Here is a 17,940-nt window from a genome sequence, read left to right on the forward strand (position 1 = left end):
AAACCTAAGCATTAATTTAAAAATGAAAAACACCTTATGAATGGTGACTGAATTATGCTTGGGTGCTCCTGTCTGTTTGAGCTCAGCCCCTCTAAACAAGTTGGAAAATGAATTTGATCTTAAAGCACATTGTGCAACTCCACAGGAGTTTGCTGAGTAATACATACCATTAGCAGTAACAATGTCTTCTAAGCTGAGACACTGGCTTGGCAAGGTTATCCACAGATGAAGGAAGAATGTGCATTTATGTGTCGCCTTTCATAACTTCAGCACATCCCACAGTGCTTTAGTGCTGAAAGTTTGGACACCATTGTAACATGGTAGTCAATGCATGCACAAGATCCCACAATCAGTGATGTGATAATGACTAGATCAGTGATGTTTGTAAAGGTTGAATATCAACCAGGACAACAGGACTAGTTCTCCTGTTCTCCACTGAATGCTACAAAGGAATCCTTGCCTCAAGAGTGCTCCCCCTCCACCAGATTGTCAGCACAGATTGTGTGCCTTGTAGGGGGTACATGTATAGTTTTACCAAATTTACACCCAGAATTAAAGAGTTAAATTATGGTTTTGCATGAACTTGGGTCATATTCCCCAAAATTTTGAAGAGTGAGGGGTGATCTAAATTCAGTCTTCAAAATGTTAAAATGACTGAATACGTATTTCGTGGCAAAGTATTTCATGAGGTGACGGGATTTTGGAATGAGGAGGACTTTTGAGTTAGACGGAGGTCAGGAATTTTTTTCACAAAGAAACTCAAACATTCTGGCTATGGGGTGGGGGGAGTCAATTGAAACCTCCAATGTGGAATTAATAGATTTGTGCGAGATAAGGATTTTTAAAATTCATTCATGGGATGAGGATGTTGCTGGCTAGGCCAGCATTTATTGTACAGAGGGCAGTTTAACAGTCAACCACATTGCTGTGAGTCTGGAGTCATGAGTAGGCCAGACCAGGTAAGGTCAGCAGATTTCCTCCCCTAAAGGACATTAGTGAACCAGATGGGTTTTTCCAACAATCATGGTTAATCATTAAACTCTCAATTCCAGACTTTCTTTAATTGAATTCAAATTTCACCATCTACTATGGCGGGATTCAAACCTGGGACCCCAGGACATTATCCAGGTCTCTGGATTAATAGTCCAGCTATAATACCAATAGGCCATTGCCTCCCCTTCAATTGATCCAGATCAAATGTGTAAATCTTGTCTCAGTGTACAGATCACCCTTAATAGAAAGAAATAGGACAGAAAAGGCTTGTGGGGCTGAATATTCTCAATAACCTGGAAAAGAAGCCTCCTCAGTAACTGCCTTGCTGTATCTGTAGTGCTGAGCTGCAAGTGGGTGTCTGAAATAAGATACATTCCCCAGCATTGCCATCCCCCCATCTGATCAACATCACACTCGCAAACAAATAGCAGACATGGTGCGAGTACCAGGAAGTCTCAGCTCAGCTCTTTCACAAAGGTCATCATACAAAACAGAGGAACGCAGAGTAGCTATGGAGCTGCTGTACACCTCCCAGCTTTTCCTTGGCAAGAAACATAGTTTACTCATCTCTCCCCAGAGTCTGTCCCCACCCCCAGCTGGTCATGAATATGACTCAGCTGCTTTCTGGCAAGATTTCCATAATACTCCCAGGCTTTCATACGAGGTCAAAGCAGCCAGCAGGAGAGGGGAGTGGAATCTCAGAAGAAAATCTCAAACATGAAGGCCTCAAAACTCCTAGAGACTGCACAGACATTGGCAGGGCTATATGTAATATTTTGTGAATTCAGGATAGGCCAAAGGACTTCAATTAGGTTTTAAAGGCAAGCTGTGCTATCTCGATTCCTTAACTGACTGAACTCTTTCTGAAGGTTATGGGATAAAAGCCAATTTCTGGCTTGACTCCATCACCCACTGAGGGAATGCTGCACATTTGGAGGATTTGTTTATAGACGAGAAGTTAATTTGAGTCTAAGGTGGTCGAAAGTGCCAGTTTACAATGGTGATTTCAAAGATAATGTTTGTCCCTGAGGCCCTGTTCATTATTAATCACTCAATTATTAAAGCAGTCTGCCCTGGTTTGTATCATTTTTGTGGAATCTAGCTGTGAACAAATAGTCTGTCTTACTTCTTACATTGCAAAAGGGACTACATTTCAAAACAAAAACTCATCCAGCTGTAACAAGAAAGAAAAACGCCACAGGAAAGATACTCCATGCGTGGTTAACTAAAAAAAATTGAAGAAAAAGTCACATAATTGTGCAAAAATTGGTGGCAGAAGAGTGACAGACCATAAAAACAGTAAAGAATGACTAAAAGATTAAGAGGAGAAAAAAACTAAGAGTACAAGAGAAAGCTAACTAAAAACATTAAACAGATAGTTAGAGTTTCTAAAGATAATTAAAAAGAATTAACAAACATTCTATAGAAAGTGAATCTGTAGAATTAATAATGGAAAATAGCAAGGTGGCAAGTTAATTGAACAGATCGTTTGCAAAGTTGTCACCATGGAGGATGCAAGAAATCGCCAGGAAATAGCAAGGTGGGAGAAACTCAAGAAAATTACAAACACCCAGGGCAGTGGTAGTGAGGGAGTTGTTAAAGCTTTGGGCTGACATGTGCCTGGGTCCTGATGAATTTCAACAATGGCTACTGAGATAGCCGATGCATTGATTTTAATTTTAGATTTGTAAATGGTCCCATTAGCTTGCAAAATAGTGAATGTAACCCTTTTATTCAAATAGAGAGGATCACAAACAGCCGGAAACTACAGATAGTTAGCATAACATCTGTCCTAAAGAAAGTAGAAGTCAATATTAAATATGTTGTAGCAGGACACTTAGGTAATCAGGCAGAATTGACATGGTTCTGTGAAAGGGAAATTATGTTTAACCAAGTTATCAGAGTTATTTGAATGAATGAAAAGGGTTGTGGATAAAGGGAAACCAGTGGATTTATTATACTTAAATTTCCTGAAGGTGCCACTGTTGCAGAAAAACAATTGATGTAGGAGATAAAATATTGGTGTGGATAGAAGATTGGCTGGCTAATAGGAAGTAGAGAGTAGGAATAAATAGGTAATTTTCTTGTTGGCAAGGAGTATTGAATGATGTGCCACAGGGACAGTGCTGAAGCCTCATCTATTTACAGTTTTGTGGGAGAAGCTACAAAAAAGGAGTCATTGTTTAAAAATGAGGTAACTCAGAGGTGAGAAGAAATTCTTCTCAGAGAATCCTTTGACTTTGGAACTCATTCTCAAAAGGTGGGAGAAGCAATTTCTTTGAATGTTTTTAATGTAGAAGACTTTTGATAAGCAAGGAAGTGAAAGGTTATTGGGGGTGGATCAGAATGTGGAGTAATTTGATGAGATGTGATCTTATTGAACGCAGGATTAGAATTGTGGGGCTGAGTGACCTACTCCTGCTCCAAAGTCATGTGTTTGTAAAGTTGAGAGTCAACTCCATGTAGGCCAGACCAAGTGAGGGTGGTAGATTTCCTTCCCTAAATTAATGAATAAGAAAGGAATTCAACAACTATTATCAATTGTAATAATGGTCACTGTTACTTGCAATGTAATAATAATTAATGGAATTCAAATGATAAGATTTGAACTCAGGTCTCCAGACTATGAGCCTGGGTCTCTGGATTACTAGGAGAAAGTGGGGACTGCAGATGCTGGAGATCAGAGCTGAAAATGTGTTGCTGGAAAAGTGCAGCAGGTCAGGCAGCATCCAAGGAACAGGAGAATCGACGTTTCGGGCATAAGCCCTTCTTCAGGAATGAGGAAAGTGTGTCCAGCAGGCTAAGATAAAAGGTAGGGAGGAGAGACTTGGGGGAGGGGCGTTGGAAATGTGATAGGTGGAAGGAGGTCAAGGTTAGGGTGATAGGCCGGAATGGGGGTGGGGGCGGAGAGGTCAGGAAGAAGATTGCAGGTTAGGAAGGCGGTGCTGAGTTCGAGGGATTTGACTGAGACAAGGTGGGGGGAGGGGAAATGAGGAAACTGGAGAAATCTGAGTTCATCCCTTGTGGTTGGAGGGTTCCTAGGCGGAAGATGAAGCGCTCTTCCTCCAACCGTCATGTTGCTATGGTCTGGCGATGGAGGAGTCCAAGGACCTGCATGTCCTTGGTGGAGTGGGAGGGGGAGTTGAAGTGTTGAGCCACGGTGTGGTTGGGTTGGTTGGTCCGGGTATCCCAGAGGTGTTCTCTGAAACGTTCCGCAAGTAGGCCGCCTGTCTCCCAATATAGAGGAGGCCACATCGGGTGCAGCGGATGCAGTAAATGATGTGTGTGGAGGTGCAGGTGAATTTGTGGCGGATATGGAAGGATCCCTTGGGGCCTTGGAGGGATGTAAGGGGGGAGGTGTGGGTGCAAGTTTTGCATTTCTTGCAGTTGCAGGGGAAGGTGCCGGGAGTGGAGGTTGGGTTGTTGGGGGGTGTGGAACTGACGAGGGAGTCACGGAGGGAGTGGTCTTTTCGGAACGCTGTTAGGGGAGGGGAGGAAAATATATCCCTGGTGGTGGGGTCCGTTTGGAGGTGGCGGAAATGACGACGGATGATACGATGTATCTCTGGATTACTAGTCCAGTAACAATACCATTACACCATCATTTCCCCTGATTGCAAGACCTTACTCTGTGCAAATGTGCACCAGCAGGCATCAGTTCCAGCTGACATGTCTCCTCTCCTTCATTGAGAAGTTTTATCTTCTGTTACAATCCTGACACCAGTTGGAAGAAATGTTACCCCTCATTGCCCTCAGCAGGCAATCTGTGGCTTTTCACTTTAAAAAAAAACGTTATACAATAAAAAAAGGGAGTGGGAGATAAGTAGCAGAGCAGAGATAACAAATCCAGAACAGGCTTTAGTCGTTACTCGTTCCTCCTTTCTTTCATAATGAGTCAACAGCCTTTATTCGAGGCAGGGTCAGGAATAGTCGCCAGGAAATATTTCTCCACACAGAAAAATTATCAAAAACAAGAATAACTTGCATTTCTGCAGTGTCTGTCACTTGCAGGCAGACGTCCCAAAAGCTTTTTATAGTTTAAGGAGGGGTACAGCAATGTAGCCAAGCAGGATGTGAAAAGAGAGAAAATGACGGGAAGACTTAAAGGCATAGCTCAAGGAGAATGTATTTAAGGAGGTTTTGAAAATGACAGGAAGATAAGGGCCTGAGGTGTACTGTCTTAGACCAGAAGACCATTGGAAGTAGGTACAGGAGTAGGTCAGTTATCCCCTTGAGCCTGCTCTGCCATTTAATAGGATTATGACCAATCAGCATTCCTCACATCCACTTTCCTGCAGTTTCTCTGTAACTCTTGATTTCCTGACTGATCAACGATTGAGCTGTCACAGTCTTAAACATACACAAGGACTCAGCCCCCACAGCTCTCTGTACTGAGGACTTACAAAGACTCTCCACACTCTGGGAGAAGTATTCCTCCTTATCTCAGTCTTAAACTGACATCCCTTTATTGTAAGATGATGCCCTCTGGTCCTAGACTCTCCCTTGAGGGGAAATACCCTCTCAGCATGTTCCCAGTCAAACCCCTTTTTTTAATCCATTCATGGAATGTAGGTTCCTATATGTTTCAATGAGATCACCTCACTCCTCTAAACTGCAGTGAGTCGAGTCCTTGTTTCACCTTTGTCCATAAGACAATCCCTTCATACCAGGGATCATTCTAGTGAACCTTCTCAGAACTACCGCCACTGAATTGATATCCTTCTTTGAACAAGGGGACCAAAACCACTCACAGTACTCCAGATGTGGTCTCACCAGCACCTTGTACAGTTGCAGTAAGACTTTACGTCTCCGATACACGAACTCCTTGAGATGAGGGCCAGCATTCCATTTACCTTCCTGATTACCTGCGATACCTGTGTGTGTGTGCTGGCTTTCCATCTGTGCTCCCCTACCCCCCCCCCCCCCCCCATCCCATCCCCAGTCTCTCTGTGTTGCAGCTTTCTGCAGTTTTTCTGTACTTTTGTTCTCCCATCCAAATGAACCAGTTATACCTCATCATGTTCCATATGCCATCATTTTGCCCACTTACTTCAACAATCTCGCTTTAAACTGCTTGTATGTTCTCCACCTATTTTTGTGTTATCTACAAGTCAGTCTACAGTAAATTGCTCCCATCTTCCAAGTCATTAATATAAATTGTAAACAGTTGTGTTCCATGTAGAACCCAACTGACTACAGATCGCTGAACTGAAAGAACCCCTTATCCCCATTTTGTCCCCATTAGCTAATTCTCTGTGCACACCAATATATAACCTCCAAAACCATGGGCTCTTATTTTATGACTTAAGCCTTTTTTTAATGTACTTTATCGAACACCTTCTGCACGCCCAAATACAACACATCTATGGGTTCCCCTCTATCTACTCTGGTTGAGACTTCCTCAAAAATTAACAAATTAATCAGATAAGATTTCCTTCTCATGAAGTCATACTGACCCAGCTTGATTAGGTTAAGATTTTCTGAAAGTTCTGCTATTACTTCCTTAATAATTGGTTTCAATATTTTTCCAACAACAGATGTTCGGCTCATCGCCTGCTTTTTGCCACCCTCCCTTTTCGAAGAGGGGTGTCACATTGGTATTTTTCCAAACATTTGGAACTCCTGCAGAATCCAGGGACATTTGGAAAATTACAACCAATGCGTCCACTATCTGTGAAGCTACCTCTTTTAGGTAGCTCTTTTAGAATGCAAGCCATTAGGGCCAGAGGACCTATTTGCCTTTAGCTCCATTAGTTTGCTTACCACTACTTTTGTAGTTATGGTGGTATTTAATTCCTCCCCTTATTCTTTTGTATCAAAAGGATATTCAAAGTATCTTCCACCATAAAGACTGATGCAAAATATCTATGTAACGCTTCCTTGTTCCCCAAAACTGTCGCCCCACATTCATTTTCTAAGAGACCTGTATTCACTTTGACCTCTCTGTCTCTCTTTCCCTTTTTATATATTTAAAGAAGCTCTTAATTGACCAGATGCCAGAGTTGACTGGTGTGAGTCAGCTTGAGGAACAAAGAATCCCAACACAGTGGGGATATTAAGTTTGAGTGTGGGAGAAGGCTCATGTCAGTACAGCATTAACAATGAGCAGGAACCTGATTGAGGTGTCCAAAGTTATAAAGTCATGACTTGGAGGTGCCAGTGTTGGACTGGGATGTACAAAATTAAAGATCATACAACACCAGGTTATAGTCCAGCAGGTTTATTTGGAATCACTAGCTTTCGGAGCACTGCACCTTCATCAGGAAGCATTTTTAACTTTAAAGTTATAAAGGATAGACAGGAAGATACTTTCCCATTGAGTGGAAGAGTCAAGGACCAGGGCACAAAAGATAAGGAGTAGGAGGTTCAGAAGGGACCTAAGGAATAATATTTTCACTCAGAGGGCGGTGGATATCTGGAACTCATTACCAATTTAGATGAGCCTTTAAAATGCCATAACATTCATGTAAATGGACCATATGTTGGAAAATGGAATTCGGATAGATAGACACTTGGTGGTCAGAATGGACACAATGGGCCAAAGGGTCTATCCTGTGCTGTGGAAAATCTATGACTCTAACAATGACTGTTACTATAAACAAATATACCTCCCCGATTTCTCAAATGCTGCAGGTTCTTCATGCTAAGGATTATGGGTAGGTGGGCAGCCATTGTAACTATCCTGACTGACATATGCTGGTGTTAGTATCCCATTTGTATCCATTTTTTTTCATTTACAATGCAGTTAGCTAACGATGTAACAATGACCCAGATACAGAGAAACCTCGATTATACGGCATTCAATTATCCGAATATCTGATTATCCAGCAAGATCACAAGGTCCCGATGCTCGGCTAAACCATGTTATCCGGGATTCGATTATCCGGAATTCGATTAACCAAATGAAATACTACCCGCCCGTGTCCTTCAGATAATTGAGGTTCTTCTGTTATCTGATTTCAGTCATGTTGATTAAGGGATAAATATTACCCAGGACATTGGGGAGAATTCACCTTCCTCAAAAGAGTGCCATGGAATTATTTACAGCCACCTGAACAAGTATGTAAGACTTTGAGAAGATTTGTAGCTCAGGTTGAGGTTTTGGATGTAGGTTTGCTCGCTGAGCTGGAAGGTTCATTTCCAGACGTTGTGTCACTCCTACTAGGTAATATCTTCAGTGGGCCTCAGGCGAAGCACTGCTGATAATTCCTGCTTTCTATTAATATGTTTGGGTTCCAACCGGAACTCTATCAACAAACACATTGAGTTAGACCCCATCTACCATCCCTGAGAAAAGGAACAGGAAGTGACTTCACCACAGGAAATAACATCACCAACCCTAAAAAAACCCAAACATATAAACAGAAAGCAGGAATTATCAGCAGTGCTTCGCCTGAGGCTCACTGAAGATGATACCTAGTAGGGTGACAAAACATCTGGAAATGAACCTTCCAGCTCAGTGAGCAAATCTACATCCAAAAGTATGTGAGACCTTGATTGAACATCTCATCTGCAAGAAGGCAGCTCTGACAGTGCAGCACTCCCTCATGGTCACACTGGAGAGTTATTTGATGTTTGGGCACAACCTCAAGCGTCGGACTTCAAGTATCAGTTCAGAGGCCACAGCTGACCTCAGGTTTCTCAATGGTGAACAGAGTAAACTATCAACGAATAGTTTTAGTGAATCTCCTGGATTCTCTGCCTAATCACAGTGGCAGACACGCAAATTATCAAAGCATTTTTTTTAAATTCACTCACAGAACGTGGGTATCACTTTGGTCACATTAATTGGCCACACGACAGTTAAGAGTCTGTAGGTCTGGATACATATGCAGGTCAAACCCGTTAAGAATGGTAGATGTTTGTTCTGAAAGGGCATTAGTGAAACAGATGGGCTTTTTTAACAACAATGACTAAGTGCTCACTATTAAGCTAGGAGCACTAATTCCAGGCTTTTTTTTTACTGAAATTCATTCATCATAGTGGGATTCAAACATATTTCCCCAGATATTAGCCTTGGGTTCTGGGTCACTAGCACTACCTCACCCCAGGTTCTAAGAAAGGTGATGTCCCACTGGGTCCACTGAAAAGTTTCAAGCAGGATGACGTTGGAGTTGTTATAAATGGACAATACTTCAAGTTTCCAGCAACAATATCTTCACTTCAAAGGTCCCAAATCAAATCATTAGAATCTGACTGTACATGATGAGGGCGGCACGTTGGCTCAGTGGTTAGCACTGCTGCCTCACAGTGCTAAGGACCCAGGTTTGATTCCAGCCTCGGGTAACAGTCTGTATGTAGTTTGCACATTCTCCCCATGTCTGCATGGGTTTCCTCCAGGTGCTACAGTTTCCTTCCAAAGACCAAAGGTTAGGTGGATTGGCCATGTTAAATTGCCCCATAGTGTCCAGGGGTGTGCAGGCTAAGTGGATTAGCCGTGGGTAATGCAGGGTTACAGGGATAGAGTATGGGAGGTGGGTCGGGTGCGATGCTGTTTGGAACTCGATGGGCCAACTGGCCTGCTTCCATACCATAAGGATTCTATGATTCAGCTCATCATGTCAATGCCAGCTCTTTGGAAGAACATTTCTATTAAATTGCTCCTTAACCTGTCTCTGGACCAAGGAGAACACACCCAGCTTCTTCATTCCTTCCACAAAACTAAAGTCCCTCAAAGCTGGTCCCATTCAAGTGAGTTTCTTCTGCACCTTTTCCAAAGCTGCAATATTCTTTCTAAAATATAATTCTTGGAATTGAATATAACACTTGAGCTGAGGCCTAGCATAGAAGTTTTGCATGATATCTATGCTTTTGTACTCATGGCCTCAAGTTATAAATACAATTTTAACATGTAATGTCTATGCTGATTATGCTGAATTCTTCCGTACAACTCACAATTTATCTCTTTACTGATAACACATTCTGTAGTCAATGGCAATATACTGCCCACTCACCAGAAACATGCAGATTATACAAATGAAAATGTCAGGAAATTTCTCTTTACCATAAAGTATCGTATACTGAGCTAAATCTCCCTTGCACTCACATGATCAGTCTTTCCATAATATTCCAGTATGGAAGGCAGCAGCGGTAAGATGAGAGTAAACCCAAGCAGATCAATGAGAAGCATAAAGAAAACAATAGTGATGATGTGCGAGGATCCATCATGGCTGCTGGCTTCAGTCTTGGCCTCATTACTTTCTTGACCACTGCTGTGCTGCTCTCTTCTCTCCATGGTTTACAACAGTCTGTCTGAAAGGAAGCAAGAAGCATAATTATTTCTTTTCTCTCTTCCCCACTCCTTGCTGTTTCCAATTTCACCTTCCCTCAGGGTCTAAAAGGGAGGAGGGAAATAGACCTAAACTACTGAGTCATTGTGTATTGAATTCCTTCTGCCAAATCCGGCAGAGATGTATTTGCATATCCTTGAACCTCATGTACTGCATCCAGTGCTCTTGATGTGGTCTCCTCTATATCGGACAGACTGCGCACAAACTCACTGAACAGTTCAGGGACCATCTCTGGTACGTATGCACCAACCAATCCCACCATCCGGTAGCCATCCACTTCAACTCCCCCTTCCCCTCTCCCGATGACATGTCCATCCTGGGCCTCCTCCACTGCCTAAACAAGGCCACCCGCAAACTGGAGGAGGAACACCACCTCATCTTCCACCTCGGGAGCATACAACCACATGGCGTCGACATTGAATTCACAAGTTTCCAAATTTCCCCACACCCCACGCCATCCCAGATCCAACCCTCTGACTTGGCACCGCCCTCTTGACCTGACCTACCTGTCCATCTTCCTTCCCATCTATCCGCTCCACCCTCCCCATCAACCTGGTACAATCACCTCCTACCTGCATCCACCTATCACCATCCCACCTACCATTCCCCCACTCCCACCCCCATACTTATTTCTCAGCCTCCTTCCCTCTCTCCAGTCCTGATGAAGGCTCCTGACTGAAATGTCACTTCTCCTGCTCCTCAGATGCTGCCTGACCTGCTTTTTCCGACGCCACACTCTATCTACTCTGACTCTCCAGATCTGCAGTTCTCACTATCTCCTACTTCCTTCTGCAACACCCAATAAGAATCTGACAACACTTTCACGCATTACAAGTTTGAGCGACTTGCGCAACAAATGACCCAGCTGAACTTAAACTTAAGCACATCATTAACTTATGGATGAATAGTCTTTCAGTTCAGAGACAGTTCACTGCAATGATGCCCGGGGGGGGGGGGGGATTAATCACGAAAAGATTGAACAGGTTTGGACTCTACTCACTGGAGTTTAAAAGAATGAGATGCGATTTCATTGAAACATATCAGGTTCTTAAGGAGCTTGACAGAGTAAATGTTGAAAGGATGTTTCCCCTCGTGGGAGAGTCTAGGGCCAGAGGGCACAGTCTCAGAATAAAGGGGCACCAATTTAAGATTGTGGAGAGTCTCAGAGTGTGGAGAGTCTCCTGGAACTTCTTGCCAAAGAGAGCTGGGGCGGGGGGGGGGGGGGGGGAGCTTTTATGTATACTTAAGGTTGAGATAGATTCTTGATCAGCAGAAGAATCAAGAGTTACAGGGAAAATGCAGAAAAGTGGCAGTGAGGAATGATGGATCAGCAGAATGGTACAGCAGGCTCAAGGGGCTGAATGGCCCAGCGCGTTTGTATTTCTTATAGTCTTATCATTTTAAATCTAGGCTGCACTGTGACAGGGACTGTCTTTTAAATGACACATGAAACCAAGGCCACGTCCGCTCTCTGAGGTGGACGTAAAAGATTACACAGGATCGATGCAATGTGGAAAGAGGCTGTTCAGCCCATCGTGTCTGTGCTGGGTCTCCAGATGGACAATTCACTTGGTTCCATTCTCCCACTTTCTCCTTGTAACCCCGCACATTCCTCCTTTACAGATAACAGTCTGACTCCCTATTGAATTCTGCAATCAACATGCCTCCACCACACCTATTGATCTATAAGTGATCATTGACCAATAATGATCCCTCACCCAACATCAATGAAAACAGGTCATTATCTCAATGCTTTTTGTGAGATCTTGCTGTCAACAAAATGGCTGCCATATTCCTACAACAATAGTGACTGTACCACTGTATGTACGTTTGTGGCAGTGAAGGTGTTCTAGGGCAGCTTAAGGTTATGAAAGGTGCCATATAAATGCAAGGTAAATATTTTTGTCCAGAGTGCTGCGTGAGTCAGATTGGTTGTGGTGGTGGAGGTTCAGTGGTGGTGGGGTTGGAGGGGTATGTTGTTGGAATAAATATGTACCAAATTTTGTTTTCGCCAGCATCTTATGAATTGGCACTCTCAATAAACCGGCAGAAGTTATATACCTCAAATACTGTCAAGGTTGCTGTATTATTCTGTCCAACTGCTAGAGAATTTTAATTTGTTTACCTTTATGTCAGTGTTCAATCAAATAGCCCTACGAAATATCAACAGCTGATTCAATTTTGACTTAATTTCTCCTCAAATATAACGATCTCCGAATTGTCATAGAGTCATAGAGATGTACAGCACAGAAACAGACCCTTCAGTCCAACTCATCCATGCCGGCCAAATATCCTAACCTAATCTAGTCCCATTTGCCAGCACTTGGCCCATATCCCTCTAAACCCTTCCTATTCATAGACCCATCCAGACGCCTTTTAAATGCTGCAATTATACCAGCTTCCACCATTTCCTCTGGCAGCTCATTCCATATATGCACCACCCTCTGCGTGAAAAAGTTGCCTCTTAGGTCCCTTTTATATCTTTTCCTTCTCACCAAGACTAACCACCCCGCTCGCCCCTCTCCCACCCTGGACACTCACAACATTCCCTGCCCTGTGAAATTTGGGAATCTTTATTTTGGTTGCCATCAAAACCAATTTTTCTTGGAGGAAAAATTGTTCAAGGCTGTAAAGCAAAAGGGTTTAAATCTGTGCCCTCTAATTCTGGACTCCCTTACCTCAGGGAAAAGACCTTGCCTATTTATCTTATCCATGCCCTTCATGATTTTATAAACCTCTATAAGGTCAGCTCTCAACCTCCAACGCTCCAGGGAAAACAGCCTCAGCCTGTTCAGCCTCCCTCTATAGCTCAAATCCTCCAGCCCTGGCAACATCCTGGGAAATCTTTTCTGAACCCTTTCGGGTTTCACATCCTGCCAATAGGAAGGAGACCAGAACTGCATGCAATATTCCAAAAGTGACCTCACCAATATCCTCTACTGCTGCAACATGACCTCCCAACTCCTGTACTCAATACTTGGACTAATAAAGGAAAGCCATCTTCACTATCCTATCTACCTGCGACTCTACTTTCAAGGAGCTATGAACCTGTACTCCAAGGTCTCTTTACTCAGCAACACTCCCCAGGACCTTACCATTCAGTGTATAAGTCCTGCTAAGTTTTGCTTTTCAAAATCAGCATCTCATATTTAGGCTCTCTACTGTTACGTTTTTTGCCTGGCAAGGTTGCATTATTGTTTTTGCTGTAAATAAAGTATAACAGTGAGGTGTATATCTCCTGCATTACGTTTCTACTACTTAGTGTGTGATTTTACATTAATTATATGGACCACTTGATTATCTGGAATATTTGGGTGCTGGTTAATAAAATGTTTGCTGTATTATCATAATAAATTAAAGCTGGGAAGTAATTCAGGGGAGATGTCGGGGAGCTCAATTCTTTATAGTAGACGCATAAAATATTCTCCCCTAGGAAGCAGTGGATGCTGCAGGGTCAATCAAACATTTAACACTGAGAATAAAGAGTCTTTGTTGGGCAAGCCAGGTATTTTGAGTTAAAATACTTGTTCCAATTGGAACGTGCTGGAGGGACTGAATGGCCTCTGTTCTGTTCCTATGTTCCCAGGCTCTTTCTTTTATTATGCCCCCCCAGATGCAAAATAACTTCTAAGTAATGGTTAACCAGCTATGAAATTAATCAATTCTCCACGTGGCACTGTTCTCCGTCATGGCATACTGTCTCCAATATCCGAGGATGTGAAATGTCTCGGGTTTATGACAAATCATTCCTCCTCAACCCTCTCACCAAGACTATCCACCCCGCTCCCCCCTCTCCCACCCAGGACACTCACAACATTCCCTGCCCTGTGAAATTTGGGAATCTTTATTTTGGTTGCCATCAAAACCAATTTTTCTGGGAGGAGATATTGTTAAAGGCTGCAAAGCATAAGGGTTTAATGCAATCCTAAGTTTTACCTGACAGGCATGGGATACAAATGCAGAGTGTTAATGCTAACTTTGTGCAGACGACTGGTTGTGCTACAGTGAGACGAGAGTCTCCAGTTTAGACTGCCTCACCTTAGGAAAAATGTCAAGGCCAAGGAGTGGCTGAGAAAGGGAATGACTCAGATGATACCCAACGAGATGAATTTTAGTTATGAGGAGAGACTGGAGTAACTGAATTATTTTTCCTCAGTGGAGTAGAAGGTGGTTAGGTGAAAATTGATGGAAAAGTTCAAACCTTTGACAGATTTATCACAATCTTTTAAATGATGATGAGTAGGGGCAATTGGGCACTAATTTAAGATTGTCACCAGCACCTCGAACGGGAGAAATGTTTTGTATAGAGAGCCTTAGGATATGGGGTGTGCTTCAAGGAACAGGAAACAAACAGAATCTATTCACAGCTTTTAAGAGAGATAAATATTTCAAGAAGTAAGGCAGTGTGACAGGGTTAACAGCATGGGTCTGAAAGAGAGGTGGCATAGGTATGGTGACTCAATGGTATCCTTAGGCACAATGCATTAAAAAGAAGAAAATATATTTCTAATCAGCCTGCTTTGACATAATTCAACACAGGCTCAGGGCAGGTCGGACTTGAACCCGAGCTCTTGGCCTAGTAGTAAGACACATTATCACAGTACCACAACAGCACTCACATATTATGCATTTAATGCTCTCCTAATGAGGCCATAATTGTCTGGCACAGGTTTGTGTCAATGACTGAGTGATTTCTCTCCACCCAAGAATGCAGGGTTTGGAACACAATGAGAGCACTCCTCCACCCTTTATAGCAATGGACACAAATGAGAGTAGCTTTTTTTTTAAAAAAAAGAACTGGTTTAAACTAAGGGGTTGCCCATTTAGATGTGAGGGGAATGTTTTTTTCCTGAGGGTAGCAAGTCTTTGGAATTCTCTTCCTCAGACGATAGCAGAAACAGACTCTGAATAATTAAGGCAGCAGTAGAGATTATTGATAATGTATGGAGGTGAAAGGTCATCGTGGGTGGGCAGGAAATGTGGATTAGTGGTGACAATCAGATCGGCCATGATCTTATTAAATGGGGGAACAGACTTGAAGGGGCTCAATGACCTACTCCCGCTAATTCGCATGCTCTACCAACATATTGTATTCGTTTGAAAGAGTACTGACCCTTGTAGATAAAGGGATGTCATAGAACTTTACAACTGAGGAAGCTAGGTAAAAACAATGACTGCAGATGCTGGAAACTAGATTTTGGATTAATGGTGCTGGAAGAGCACAGCAGTTCAGGCAGCATCCAAGGAGCAGCGAAATCAACGTTTCGGGCAAAAGCCCTTCTAGTTGACCCACCAGTATTTCACCCACAATTAGGGAAAAAGAGAGTCCTGGTCAAGTGAAGAGACAGCATGAACCGCAAGGGATGGTGTCAGCAAAAGGAGGATGGAGGAACTGTAAGAACTATACGATGCCATTAAATCCAAGTCACTGGCACCAAGTAACACGGCCAGATTGTCAAACGTCAGAACCAAAGCACAGAGTATGGCAGAACAGGCTTACTTCTAGCTCATATGTATCACGTCACCCAGGTTATGTTCATCCAAGTAACACAGAAACATAGAAAAATAATAAATGGAGTAGGCCATTTGGCCCCTCAAGCCTACTCTGTTGTTCATTTTGAACATGGTTGATCATCCAACTCAGTAGCCAGTTCCCACTTTCTCCCAGTAATCTGTTCCCCCATGCATGACCATCTTGAACAAGGGGCCTTGAAAAAGAGTGAGGGGAGGTAGGTTCAAAACTGAGATTAGGAGAAACTATTTCTCTCGGGAGGTAGTGAATCTGTGGGACTCACTGCCTCAGGGTGCAGTGTAGGCAGAATAATCAACAGACTCTACAAAAAAATAGAGATGTTTCTGATGAAAGGCAGGATAAAGAGCTGATTTGGAGCTGCTTGAGTCCTGCTCATAGGAACCTGGCGGAGCCCTACAAACTGGGAACCTGCTGGATTCCTGCTCATAGGGAGCCTGCTGGAACCCCACAGACGGGGAAACCTGCTGGATTCCTGCTCATAGGGATCTGCTGGAGCCCTACAAACTGGGAACCTGCTGGATTCCTGCTCATAGGGAGCCTGCTGAACCCCTACAAACTGGGAACCTGCTAGATTCCTGCTCATAGGGAGCCTGCTGGAACCCCACAGACGGGGAAACCTGCTGGATTCCTGCTCATAGGGAGCCTGCTGGAACCCCACAGACTGGGAACCTGCTGCATCCCTGCAGGCAGGAGCCTGCTGGAGCCCCACAGACTGGGAGCTGTCCCCGGGAGTTGCTGTGCGGCTGGAGCCCGGGGGGATGCGGCTGCCCCGCTGTCTCTACCTGTTCTCTGCTTTCCCTCCCCGGGGACTGGGCGAAGCTCCTGCCCTCGACCCTCCAGCTGCAAACTCCTGGCTCGCTCGTTTGGTCTCTGGCTCCCAGTCGAATTGAGTTTGTTTTCCGAGGGTTTTATTTTCTCTGCCCTGGAATCTGAAGAGGAAATGAGGAAGCAGTGTCAAATTTCACCCTTGCTGCACAAAATACTCTGAACGCATGCGTTTGACTGCTCTGCGCGTTCCCAGCCAGATGGAGTGTTTGAAAAATCTCAATGCACTGTTTTTTTTATTATAGCTGTTTGTTTGGAAAAGACAGATTTTGGATTGAATACAGATTTGGGAGTAATTTTGCAAAAATGTAACTCGACTGTGTACACCATGTTAAAACGTTAGTCAGGCTAAACCTAGATAACTCTGTGCTTTCCTGGTTGCTACACTCGAGACAGGATGTGATAATTATATGAGAGGCAAAGCAAAATTATAGAAAGATAGCAAATATGAACAGTCGGCTATTGGGCCTTTCAAACCTGCTCTCCATTCAATATGATCATCCAACTCAGCCCTGTTCCTGCTTTCACCTCAGACCTTCTGATCCCTTTAGCCCCTTGGAATCAATATCTAACTCCTTCTCGAAAACATTCAATGAGTTGGTCTCAACCACTTTCTGTAACAGAGAATTCCACAGGCTCCCCACTGTCTGGGAGAAGGAATTTCTCCTCACCTCACTCTACCCTCAAACTGCGACCCCCTGGTTCTGGACTGCCCAGTCATCAGGAACATTCATCTTGCATTTAACCTGTCTAGTCATAGACTTGTACAGCATGGAAACAGACCCTTCAGTTCAACACATCCATGCCGGCCAGAATCCGAAATAAACCTATTCCCATTTACCAGCATTTGGCCCATATCCCTCCAAATCCTTTCTATTCATATATCCACCCAGATGCCTTTGGCCTTTGTGTCGAGCCACTGGAGATGGGGGAGATACTAAACAAGTACTGTGGAGAAGGACATGGAAGATATAGAATGTAGGAAAATAGATGGTGACATCTTGAAAATTGTCCATTTTACAGAGGTGGTGGTGTTGGATGCTTGAAATGCATAAAAGTGGATAAATCCTCAGGATCTGTACAGTGTACCTGAGAACTCTGTGTGAAGCTAGGGAAGTGATTGCTGGGCCTCTTGCTGAGATATTTGTATCACTGATAGTCACAGGTGAGGTGCCAAAAGTCTGGAGGTTGGCTAACATGGTGCCACGATTTAAGAAAGGTGACAAGGAAAAGCCAGGGAACTGTAGACCGGTGAGTCTGACATCGGTTGTGGGCAAGTTGTTGGAGGGAATCCTGAGG

At 43.5% G+C, this 17,940-nt stretch overlaps 1 protein-coding gene across 2 annotated transcripts in view; it reads right to left on the reverse strand.

Annotated features, from left to right (window-relative positions):
* Positions 1 to 16,776, reverse strand: part of mfsd10 (major facilitator superfamily domain containing 10) — a 60,218-nt gene extending 43,442 nt beyond the window's left edge. Inside the window, exons 1-2 of one of the 2 annotated variants that reach the window (XM_072594275.1) lie at positions 16,599 to 16,776; positions 10,040 to 10,245 (exon numbers count right to left, since the gene is read on the reverse strand). In XM_072594275.1, coding sequence (XP_072450376.1) covers positions 10,040 to 10,228 — 189 coding nt within the window. In that variant the 5' untranslated portion in view covers positions 10,229 to 10,245; positions 16,599 to 16,776. Of the gene's footprint in view, positions 1 to 10,039; positions 10,246 to 15,783; positions 16,355 to 16,598 lie in introns of those variants that run through there. The other variant, XM_072594284.1, reaches the window with a different exon arrangement.
* Between the last annotated feature and the right edge of the window lie 1,164 nt (positions 16,777 to 17,940).

This window comes from Chiloscyllium punctatum, chromosome 2, assembly GCF_047496795.1.
Source record: "Chiloscyllium punctatum isolate Juve2018m chromosome 2, sChiPun1.3, whole genome shotgun sequence".
In the NCBI taxonomy this organism is placed as follows: Eukaryota; Metazoa; Chordata; class Chondrichthyes; order Orectolobiformes; family Hemiscylliidae; genus Chiloscyllium; species Chiloscyllium punctatum.